Source organism: Polistes fuscatus, unplaced genomic scaffold (assembly GCF_010416935.1).
Source record: "Polistes fuscatus isolate 324 unplaced genomic scaffold, CU_Pfus_HIC Scaffold9, whole genome shotgun sequence".
In the NCBI taxonomy this organism is placed as follows: Eukaryota; Metazoa; Arthropoda; class Insecta; order Hymenoptera; family Vespidae; genus Polistes; species Polistes fuscatus.
Window position 1 is genome coordinate 5792853 of NW_025113173.1, and position 12882 is coordinate 5805734.

Here is a 12882-nt window from a genome sequence, read left to right on the forward strand (position 1 = left end):
CAGGATGCGTGTGGACGAATTTCAATCGAGGTGACGTTGGTGGTAAACCCATTAACCAACGGGACGGACTCGACGATTTTCTAAATCTGGGATCAAAATAATCTTTGATTATCATCTCGATTGGATCATCATTATTATTACTATTACTAAACGAGATACATTTAAGCGACATTGGTTCTTTACAGAGATACAATTACTAAATATAAAAGACAATGAAATATTGACGCGTCTGTGCATCGAGAAGAGAACAATAACAGCCAACAATGAACATAATTCAATTTGTATCTTACAAATTCATTGTGCACGATGCGATACGAGCTTGATTGCAAACAAAATGTGCCATCAACAGGAGAGTATTATTATATAATAATCTGAGTAATATTTAATTGACGATTACTCCAAATTTCATACATACTAATAACGAACATTGGACAGTGCGAACAATGATCTAATTTACATGGAACATGCATTAAAATGAAAATCTATGTACACAAGCGTGATAATACGGACGAGTGACAATGATTTCATAACAGATAGGTGGCGGAGAAACAAGGTTCTATTCACAATGGTGCAGTTTAAATATTCATATAAATAAAAAAAAATATCTTGTACGCTAACTGACCTAATCGTGATTGTCTTATCGCGGTTCATAATCTCGGCTGCAGAAAATAGAAATTAGTTGTGTTAGTATTTGAATTCTTGGTATAAATTCATAAGAGTATAATATATGTGTGTGTATATTGAAAGGAATGACTCGGAAGAATACCTGTTTGGAATAGCTGTGGGCGGGCCTTCTAGTCAATCTCGCCCACCGGTTGAATCTTTGTCGCTACCTCTGCTTTCATTGCTGTGCATTCGCTGATAATTCGGCGCCTGTCGCATATTTGTGCTACCTGGTGTACTAGGTGCTGTTACGTCTTTAGATGCTATACTTCTAGGTATACCTCCGCCGGACAACTCAGATCTCACAGGAATTTCACCTCGCATAAACCTAGAGAAAAAATAATATGATCCTTATTTTCTGAATTCAATATCTGCGAGTCGCGTAGAACTTACCTTTCTAATTTGTCTACGCAAGCATCTTGATAATCGTGAATCCAACGTACGCCATTGAAGTGACAAACCGCTCGCATATCTTCTGGAAGATCTTCGGCTTCAGGCCATTGAAAATTGTCTATTATGGGAATAATGTTGCACTGCGATTGCAACGCAGCCACAATTTCCTGTAGACGAATAAAACGTTTAATTAGAATGACTTGAGGTCGTTTTTGGAAAGAAGGAAAAAACGAAATCTTACCCTATGGACCCAGTCTTTACACTCGCCGTCCTGTATACACCTATCTAAAGCCTTGGGCGTGAGCACAAGGAGGAAGTGTTTGGCCTGCCTGATACTTTGTAGTAAATTATTATCGAATTTACCAGCCTCTAACCTTTCGACATCGATAAAGACTGAAAATCCGCGTAGCTGCAGGTGAACCTTGAGTAAGCTAGCTAATTGAGATCCATTAGATCTTCTATAACTAACGAACACATCTAAAGATTTATTCGGTGATTCGTCTTCGCAGGAACTGAACTGATTATGTTGCATGTTCTTGATTGCATCCAATATCCTAAGTCGATGTATGCTATTCCCGATACCACACTCGGTCAATAGTTGGTCCTCCGACACATTCCTGATCGAATCTTTGTCAACGCCAGCGTTGAGCATACTGTAAGTGTATATAGAAAATTCTTGACCGATCGATTGTAAGAAACTATTTAAATTTCCGGTATCCCTGCTACTATAGTCTGCCATTTTTTTGAGATTTTGAAGCTCTCGCGTGAAACGTCTCCTTCTAATTCCATTCGTTAAACCAATGTCTTCTTTGAGATTCTCCTCTGTCAATTGGAGCAAAAGATCACCGTCCACTCTACTTTCGACAAAATTCATGGCACATTCGGCAAATCCGATTTGTTTGACCCATTCTCTCACATCTTCCGTGGACCAAAGTGGTACCTGTTGACTAAGTTTGTGCGGTATTTCTTCGCCTATCAAACGCAAGGCTTGAGCTGCATATTTGGAAGCTATCGCATTGGGACAACTGGCGACTTTCTTCAATGGTTCGATCGCTCCTATCTCGCGGAATATCTCGGTATTGCCTTGCTGTTTCTTAATACCAGCTTCCATGCAAAAGTGAAAGGCGGCAAGATTTCTAGCTTCTTCTCTTTTCGAACTTAATACAGGTACTAATCTCTCCAACCAGTTTTTACTTTGCCCATGAGCGTGAGCCAAATTCGATTTAGCGAACTCGTAAGGATTATGCGATGTTACGAATGGTTCGACTAAGTCAAGAGTACCAGATTTTAAAACGGCTGCCTCAATTTCTTTATTGGCTACCAAAACTGCGATAGCCAAACAAGCGTAATATTTGATGTTGTCGTCATTGTGGAAAGCAAGAGGGAACAACCACATAGGTACTTTCCTCTTGATCATGGCTTCTTGATTTTCGGCACCACCATAGAGCGACAAATTAGCTAACGCTCCGGCGCAATGTCTCAACGTTTCCACGTCGTTCTTCCTGCACTCGAACAAGACTGCATCCAAACCACCAAGCCTGATAACGTCGCTACACGTACCTTCGCTGTGCTTGAACAAATGTTCCAAGATCCCAGTACCCACTCTAGAATGATCAACGGAGTTGGCATTCTTCGTGCAAACGCAAGCCACGTTGACGACCTTTTCGAGACCATGCTCGACCACGTGTGCACGATTTTCGGTGGTCAAACATTGTTCCAATAACCTCGCCGAAGAAAATTGTAACTCCTGATCGCTCGCGATACAATTGGACATCAATAAATCTAAGCCCCCTCTCGTTCTGAGAGTGTTACACAAAGTGTAACCAAGTTCGTGACCATGAGTAGGTACAGCCCAAGCCTTCCTGATGATTTCGTTGACTCTGTTCAACAATAACGGTGCTTTCGCGTTCTTTCCGTCGTTAGCCTTCAAACGTTCGACGAAACTATCCAAGAAACTGCAGTACTTGGTAATAGCACGTTCCACATCCTGAGGATTCGACTTAGAACATAGCAAATCCAAGTCGTCCAATGGCAAAGAAAGAAGTTCATCCTCCGCTGGCCTCATACCATTCATCAATTGATTAACCGCGTTAGCTGCACTGATCATCGATGATTTAGATGTAACACCTTTCGAAGCTATCGTTATGCTCGATTGCGAGCTCGAAGCCATGTGTTTCTCGTGATTGTAAATCCCAGAAGAAGTGACCGTCTGACGTTGTTGTTGTGCCGCCATCGCCTTCTGCAAAACATAACACAACAAGACGACCAGTTAAAGCTTTTCATTTCAATAAAATTATCAATTCCGATTGTCATATCCTGTTTGCGTAATTAATTTATTTCTGTCGCGAATGACGTAATAATGGAATGCATTTTAAAACAAGACTTAATAAACTATCGCGATGATAAAACATTTCTATTGTTTATTTAACTAATGTAAAGACACGTTTTTAACTACCATTCTCGAATCGAGGCTCCACTTTCGTAGCATGCTTTTTCATTTGCCAAAATAAACAGACACCGCAATTTTAATTAATCCTTCTTTTCGTTTTGTTTTTATAGTCTACTATTTCACTATTGGATCAGAAAAATGTTCGTTTCGTGATAAACATAAAACAAAGTATAGAATAAATGTTGTATCAGTATCGGACACGCGTATATGCTCGTTGCTCAGAAAATCGGGAAAGACTGAAGGCTGACGACTGGCTCGGCACCGTTTAAATTGGTGAATCTTTAAACGCTTGAAATTGTGAGAAATATATATGCACGAGTGTGTGTGCGCTTAAATACACGCGCGCTCTCTCACAAATATGATCGCAGATAGTAGGAAGAAGACTTTTCGATACGTACGACGATACACGCACGACTGCCAAAGCTAGGTAAATTCGTCTAGAAATCGTTGTTAAAGGCTACACGATTTATGGTTAGCTCGAAAAACGTATTCTTTGGTGACCGGCCAAAGTGACGAGTGAAAAGAAAACAAGATCTTATATCCAGATTTCCAAAAATTATTACATTTTATTACGTTTCATCGAATACGAAGCGTATGCGTGTAATATTTCCTAGAATATTCTATTATCGAAACGTCTCGACATTTTTCTTTCGTTCCGATCTCTCAAAAATACAACATAGTATTTTATTGTTTTCTAAATTGCACATAAAAAAAGAAAAGAAACATAAATGTACGCATAAATATTTATTGTACTTGAGAAAAATACGAGTTCGAGTTAAACACTGATTTCGATTTACGCGTTATTTGAAATATATTCTTTCCAACATTTATACAATATTTCTAAATGTATTTCTAAATGTATTTCTATCGATTTATTATAAGAACGAACCTTTTCCGAACTGAATGAGTCACTTTGTAACTTCATAGTCGACGCTGCCATGTTGTTGCTCTCTTGATGCGATAAATCTCCAGCCTTCAAGCTTCGCTGTTCCTACAATAACGAAAGAGAATATGTACATACAAACATGCGCGTATATCTAACTAAGTGTTTAGATTCGTGGAAGAGTTTGCGTAAAAAGTTCAATGCATTTTAGACAAAGTTAACAAACATAGAATGCAATAAAGTTTTGTCTGAAATCAACGCGAGAAGTAAGAAAATATTAATAGACGATCGAAGGTTATTATTATATCCGACTTAATCGTGCTAATTCGAACGAAAATTAATGATAATAAGTCTAATGCGTTTGTTTTTCTCATCGCACGATTGCTAAATAAAACACGAAATTATTTATCGAGAAGAATATCGAACATTAATTAAATATTATTCTTAACATTAAAACAAGAAAATAATAAAATTAAAAAAATCCTTGAAATATTTTACGTATTAAAGCACATGATATGTTTTCACTATAACTCGTTTCTTGTTTCCTCTTGTAATGTTCAAATTTTCACAAATAAGAGCGTTGCAATCGACGATTAAAATGCTCGAGGTATGAGGAAAAATAAAGAGAAAAAATAGAAAAAAAATATGAAAGATAAAAACAGGAAGGAAAATATCGAGAAATTCCAGATAAATCACGAGTAGGCGAATTTGAAGAGAAGCACGACCGTCGCAGTTCCATAGCAATCTGAACGTTCTGTCATGTATCTCGACCTCTTCGATGCCTTCTGACGTATTTCTCTAAATATAAGCCAAGCGTTTCGTCACGAATCCTCTTTTTTCTTGTCGCTATACATTAAAACCCTACCCATTACAGATGCTTCCTTTTCTCTTCCTATTATTTCACATTTACTTCTATTTTTATTAGACAAATTTAAAAATAATCTTTTAATCTCTCTCTCAATCTAATTAATTTGAATATATGAAACACCCCTCTTATTCTTAAAATGTTTCATGCAAATGACGCGAAATTTATTAAAAAACTAATAATAAAATGATGACATTGATATTTGATTTGGATAAAATGATTTTACCGGGTTCAAAGCATCGAAGATTTTTCGTTGCAATATACCTCGATGCACTGGCCAAGGTACGCTCATCTTTATAAATATTCATAACATCCGCTAACTAAACGACACTAGGTAGAAACTTAAATACGAACAAATCGCGCACGTAAGTATGATTGACCGATCGTTTTAGACGAAGACGAGACACGAACTAATCTTAGCGAGTCGACTCGATAATAAACACGATTTGATCTATTTGCGCGTTGCGCGCGAAAACTGACCGGTCACGTGACACCAATACCGCGAACTTTTAAAAGCGTAAACAGACAAACAAATCTATAAACATTATAACTATTTATTTTGCGATAGTTAGAATTTCATTTTAGAGACGTCCTCGTAGGACGTTTTCAAGTTGTCGTTACAACACTAACGGTTTATCTTTTAAACAAAGTCATTAATCTACGTCATGCGAATATGAGAAAGTATCACTCGTCGCGCGATTTCGATGTTATATAAATAATTTCACGCGTGATTATTAATGCGACGATCGAAATGCTTCCAATGAATTTCTTTCGTAATCTTTTTTATTTATATATAAACAAAATATTAATTATTTGATAGAGAGAGATCAAAATAACGAATGAATCATTTTCTAATCGAAGAACCGAACTACACTTTTAGGAAAATACAAAATCCTAAAAAAACAATATACTTTCCGCGAACGAAATCGTTTGGTTTTTCTTTGAACTTGAAAAGCCTTTAGATCGAGCGGCGAGAAAGAAGAAAGACGAGCCTAAATTCAAAATACAAGGAAGATAGCATCATCCCAGTGATGACAATTTCTGGCAATCTACTGGATCCACGTAGAACCTTGAACGTGCATGGATCTTGAAAGCATTCTATAAGAGAAGAGGGTTACAAGTTGGCAATTTACCCGAGTCTTTCGCGGCCGAGTTCTATTTTGAGTTAAGGGGGAAGATATCGGTGACAGTAACACCTAGTTGGCACGCGGATTTCCTTTGAATTTGATTGAAATCTCAATGATTGCGTCACCATAGAAACTACTTCACTGAATGGACCTAGAATAATATGACGTTGCGAAAAAAAAAATAAAAACGCGAAACTTAACTTTTCGGGTTTCTCTTTTCTTCTATTTCTAACATATTTCAAGCACTACTCGTCTTACATAACTCCAATGCCACGCGAAAACATTTGGAAGATCTTTTTAAATAATCAAAGCTAACGAACACTCGAACGCGTCGGCTATCATTTTTTCTCGTAGAATTTACTTCTATTACAGTAATCGAAAAGTGTCGATTAATCGAGATATACGACACCCGCCAATTAACGTCAATTATTCTTTAACGTATCCTTCTTTTTATCTAGCACGCGATGCAATAAGATGCGCGAAGAAGAAAAATGAGATTTAGATTAGAAGAAGCCTACCCTTCCGATAGATTTGGCTCGATCATCCTTTCCCAAGATACTTTTAGTCGCGTTGATATTTCGGGTCCTTAAAACGGGAAAAAGGCTCCGTGCAAGCCTTGAAAGTCGTTGTCCCATTGACATGCGTAAGCTATCGACGCTAACAACAAACTGGTCTGTCTGTTCTCCGAAAGCGTTCTCTTATCGACTAAACTCGATCAATACTCAACCCCAAGCTCTTACTAAAGTTACCACTGGGTGGGTGGCTTTGGAAACACGCCCCGTAGAAACCAAATCGTTTCGTTTATGTTAGACATTCAAGGTCAATGCGGGAAAAGCCCACAGCTCAACCGGACCACTCACCGGATCACCCTCCTCCACCAGACTTACGAATTTCAATGAACTTTCTTGGAAAATCAATAAGTGCTTCGAGTTTCATTGATCGGTTGGGGTAACTTTGACTGTCAACGCATGGTCAACCTAAGCATTTTACATTCTAGCGTCATCCTGCGGGAAAATTCAAAAGTATCTTGATCGAGAAAACCAGATGATTCATCTCAATATGATGATGTATACATATATAAATATATACATTTGTATGTAAAAATCATTTGTACTGAGATTAAAAAATTGTTAGAATTTATTTTTTAGATTCAAGGATACGTCAAAGTGAATTGGCCCGTAAAAATTTCATCAATGAATGTTCAACTTTCTCGATAGACATCTGATATATTACCGAAGATTCTATACGATTGCTACTAATGATCAAATTGCTTTTACACGTATACATCATATGTATACATACATATATATTGTATCTATCGAGTGATCGAGAAGTCATTGGCTGGGATTCAAAAAGCATTCGAAAGCTGACTCAAGAGCCACGTCGCCGATACCGACACCAAGACTGACTTTCAGTTTAAAATCATCTAAATATAGAAAAGCGATGAAACGTAAATACCTGGGAAAGCTCTGACGCGTGAAAGAAATCTTACGCAATGGTTGAAAACATTTGCCGGTGTAATCATTTCTCGAGCTGAAGTTCGACGACTGCTAAATTCGATGGAAAATAAATCCTTCCGCCTATTATCGCGTTAACAGAGATATCGAATTGATGATTTCGAACAAAAACAATTTTCCTTCGCTTTTAACGAATAATATTTTAACGAATTTATATGGAATAAATATTCGCGTCCAAGTATGTCCTAATGAAATGGTTAAATAAAACATTTAATCGTACTAGAAATAAATGTGAAATAGTCTATTATACGATCGTGTGAAAGTTCATTCGCGAATTCTCCTCCACTATGAATCCAAGACACGCGTTATAGTTGTTTATAGATATTAAAATATAAAATAATGATGTATAGACACTCACTCTAGCAGCAGCGACCCTTTTTTCAGCAGAAACACCGTCCAATTCAACGCGTGCTCTTGCCGCAGTCGATGCACTTTGTTCCTTGTAAGAAACATCACCGGCTTGCAGTGCTCTCATTTCAGCACTGTTAGCTATTGCCTTCTCGGCACTAAATCCATCGGTAACGACCTAATCAAAGAATATAAAAATACATTTAAATAATATTCATTAAAATATTATACAGATTATCGTTAACGATCGTAATCAGAACGATCATCGTTCACGATAATAATTATAATCGGGAGGAAAGATCGACGAAAAAAAAAAGAAAACGGAACGACGATAGGTGATGACAACTGGTGAGTTAGAAAAAAAAAGGAGGTAACAAAAAATTGAAATAAATTGTAAGAGAGAGAATAAAAAAAAAGAGTCGAAGTCCTTGACCTAGACTACGTAGTGGAAACCACACCTCGGGCTAAACATTGCGCAGTCTCTGCCTCGTCGTTTGACGTTCTTCGAGAGTCGTTTGCTATGCTCGATTATATTCCACGTGCGATCTACGAACCGATGATGATCGGCCGATCGAGATCCGTCGTTCTAATGTTAGATCGTTCAATTTCTTCCACGAGAGAAAAAAATATATCTTGGCACGCGGAGAATCATTTAATTGCTCCGAGTCGTAGAAGAGAGTACGTAAACTTAGAATTACACAAATAATTAGAATGATTTACGACGATCTTTAATGATTATTATTTAAACGCGAAGGTCGCGATCGATATTTTCATTTAATTTTATTTCAAATGATTTTACGACGACCCTCGCGTCGATTTTGTCTTGGTCGTACGTTCGTTGCACTAAAATATTGCACTGACCTTCGTTTTGGACGCACTCGTCATTTTCTTCTGTTCGAATTTCATAGTTTCCTGGCCAGCAGGTATACTCGTCATATTCGTAATATTCGGCATATTTATCGGTGGACTCATAGTGTGAAGATTGTTCAGCGAATTGAGAGAACTCAGCTGAGACGGTGAACCTCCTGTCAAAGTTACAGTTCCCGTCGAAGGTGGTGGGGTGTCAGGATCTGGGAATGTTACCAGTGGCTCGGTCAAATCATTTTCTTCGGCGACAGGTCCGTCTCTAAAAGAAACAAGCAAAATAGAAGACAGGGAAGAAAATGATTAGCCATCCTTCGTACATTTGAAAAGTTTGTAAAAAGAAAAAAGAAACAGTCAAGTGTATTTACCTGTCAACGAGGTTCTCCATGCTGCTACGTAATCGTTGGGAAAAATTCGAGGACATATTTTTCATCTCCGAGATGCCACGTTTTAATTCGGTGAGATCGCTCTTCATAGAGCTCGCCTTCATTTCACTCGACGAGGAAGAGGTAGAAAGAGAGGAAATCCTCTGGGAGGATTTCACCCTGCTCGAACTGCTGCTGCTGCTGCTGCTGCTCTGGCTCTGATTCGTCGTTAGCATCTGCCGAGTTAAAAGTCATTTACGTTCTATTTAAGATAAGAGATGAGTCACACGCGTATTGCTCTACTCATCTCTAACTAATCGTATTTGTGTACGTATATATATGATTGTCTCTCTTTCTTTCTCTCGTTATTTTACTTGGGTCTCCCTGGCTCGAATCTTCCATTTCCCAAAATCATTCTAATCATCCCAATAGGAATAACCTGTGATCTCAAAATTCTTTCGCGTCTCGATATTCGATGAAATTTCTATTTCTTCCAAAAATTTGCGCACACACATACACACACACCTACGCACGTACGACTATATTTCATACAATGAACCGTATACCTACCCATTTCTATTATTACAATGTTCTATTTTTGCGGATTAAATAATCCTTCTGTATTTCTATTTTACGTAAACGCACGAAAGGTTACTTAACTTTTCGGTACATACGCTAATAATCATTTAAAATGAATGAAAACTTATTGTATTTTTTAACAAACGCATTTTGTTAACGATCTTTAAAGTCAACAGTAAAAGAAACTTAACGAGATAAAGAGACCTACCGCAGTGAGGTAGTAAAATATCGTCTCGGACGAGAGAACTCGCGTTCAGGAAGAAGAAAATGCCTACTTCGAGTCCCAAGAATATAAAACGAGAGGGAGAGAGAGAGAGAGCTTGGAACAGAACCGAGTAAGTGTAATTATAACCTTCTAACATTATTTTAAGAAGGGTTCAAAAGTAAAATATCTTCGAGTACCGAGTCCTTCGAATTGTCGAGTAATTCAATTAAATCAAGACAATTATTTGAATAATATAAATAGAGGAAAGATATTTGTGTGCCAAAACATTGCTAAAAATTCATAACCATTTATCACGGTGATTAATTTATTTATATTTATTTATTTATTTATTTATTAGACAATGCAGAGACTCGAATTTTACTGCAATTATAAACACGAAGATATTTGATAATAATTTGAATAGAAATGCAATTTTTTGGTTGGTTATTTTTATTTAATTATTGTACGTGTAAAGTTTATAAATGGACTTAAAAGATTTCTGACGTTCTAACGTAATCAAAGACAAAGTAGAAGATTGTTTTGGTGAGTAGCCAAAGAAGCAACATTTTCGACAAGCTGTTACCAAAGATTGAGTTGTTGGAATGTTTAAACAAAAAAGAAGAAAGTGCCAATGTTCTCGTTAAAGCGTATTGCAGTAGTACCAAGATATTGGAGAATGAAAATCTAGATAAATTATATGGCAATGTTTTTCGAACGAAAGTACAGCACTTGAAAAGCTAAGAAAAAGAGGAAAAAATGATGGAAAAAACATGAACGTGGGTGATACACGGGTGGTATTCGATTACGCTTAAAGTGATCTTCAACTTCAAAATGTCTTGCTTCTATCTTCGTCTCTGTTTCATAATGTTTTCAATGAAAATATTCGACGAATGAATTGGCTCGAGTTTATGCAGAAACTTATTAGCAATCGATGATTTGGATATTGTGTAAATTTAATTGGAAGAAATTCATATCTTAAATTCTTATTTTTCTTTTTTAATAGTTTCGTTTCCATTTGAAAATTGTTGATTGATAGATTGATGAGAACCAATGGATTTCATAATAAGAGCATTAAATGTTATAAAAGAATCTAATATTATAAAGATAAGAGAGAGACACACACGAATTGGTGGGCGTTACACAGAGTAATGCGAACTTTGCACTATTGCATAATCGATAATAATCGAGAGTAATTGCTAGACACGAGGCACGATTAATACAAAAATGATCTTTGTTATTTAAACAAATCAATCATATAAGTATAGATTATGATTATTTAATCTTTATCATTTGTATTTCATTATTCAAAGTTTCACATTTATGGACACGAAAATATCTTTTTATTAATTCTGCATATATTTATATGCATGAATGAAAAATAAAGAAATTCTTCAAATAATGCGGGAAAGTAGAAACTTTAGCGATTGTTTGGGAAATCACATTGGAATTGGTCAAGAAAGAACGTAGGCGAATAAAACGTCGCGACTCTTCTTACGGTGAAGGTCGTTTCGACTCGTGCGATCTTAAAATAGAAAGTTCGATGGCAAAGGATGTACTTTTGGCTTAACGAGAATGAATATTTATTCTCTTTTGGTTAGGCGCCGGGTGCATAAAAATCATCTCTCTGTGACTTGGTCCACGTCCATGCTTAAATATATTTTCCTGAGAGAAATATAAAAAAGAGAGAAAGAAACAAAAAAAAAGAAAACAACCCATTCGTTCTACGGAATATTTACACAGATGTTGCACTCGATTGCTAAGTATTCGATAATATTAATCGATCATTAATCTCAATAAAAAATTGTTACAATTACTGCTTAACCATAATTAAAATAAATGTAAAGTAAATGTTCTGTCTCTCTCTCTCTCCTTTTCTCTATCCACCTTTTTTTAAACTATTATTTTACTATCGACGATTAGAATTATTTTTTAGGTCACAACGATAGCGAAAAGATTAGTAATATGTGTATGCTATTGTAAATGAAATGAATTTTGTTTAAAATGGTGGAACAACCTGTGATGAAGTAGTAACTTGTGGATGATGGGAAACATGGGTCCGGCCAGTGACCAGATTGTTCTTTTTTTGAAAGTTTTCCATGACCGCTTGCATGTCCCCGTTTTCTCCCCCCTCCACTGGGAACTCCGACATCTGTAATAACAAATAACAAGAGCGTGAAATGATCAATAACGTGAAATAAATTGCACGCGAGCGCGTATAAACTATCTCGCCAAAATATATATTAACGATCGATCAATTTAAAGAGAAAAATAACAAAATAAAAAGAGAAGAAAATGAAAAAAGAAAAACCCCCTATTTCTGCCTTTCTAACACACTTTTGTTTTTAGTACAATAATACACAAGGATAGATATTTATTATAAATCGACCTATCGAAGAGTACGTGCGAGTTAAATTATCAGAGCGCAAAATGCGATACTCTCCATTAAACTTGTGAAACATGCAAATCCGAACACCCACGTGTATGTGTAAACGCGTGCACGCGTATGCTGTGTGCGTGCGTGTGTGTTAGTAAAAAAAAAAATTTAATTTATAAAGCTCGTGGTCACATTCGAACCCGGATCTTTGCCGCAAATCGATACGACATATTATGCATATCTAACGATT

General features: G+C 36.6%; 1 protein-coding gene across 11 annotated transcripts in view; it reads right to left on the bottom strand.

Moving 5' to 3' along the window:
* LOC122525720 (NAD(+) hydrolase sarm1) overlaps window positions 1-12882 on the bottom strand; it is a 64609-nt gene continuing 51727 nt past the window's right edge. For 9 of the 11 annotated variants that reach the window (XR_006305875.1, XR_006305871.1, XR_006305868.1 and 6 more), the window contains 10 exons: window positions 12273-12407; window positions 9478-9710; window positions 9107-9371; window positions 8256-8423; window positions 4395-4496; window positions 1298-3295; window positions 1057-1223; window positions 767-991; window positions 623-659; window positions 32-86 (listed from right to left, as the gene is read on the bottom strand). Coding sequence is in view for 1 of the 11 variants with exons in the window: in XM_043648646.1 (XP_043504581.1) it covers window positions 799-991; window positions 1057-1223; window positions 1298-3295; window positions 4395-4496; window positions 8256-8423; window positions 9107-9371; window positions 9478-9710; window positions 12273-12407 (3261 nt within the window). In the remaining 10 variants the exon portion in view is untranslated. Of the gene's footprint in view, window positions 87-622; window positions 660-766; window positions 992-1056; window positions 1224-1297; window positions 3296-4394; window positions 4497-8255; window positions 8424-9106; window positions 9372-9477; window positions 9711-12272; window positions 12408-12882 lie in introns of all 11 variants that reach the window. The other 2 variants (XM_043648646.1, XR_006305876.1) reach the window with 2 other exon arrangements.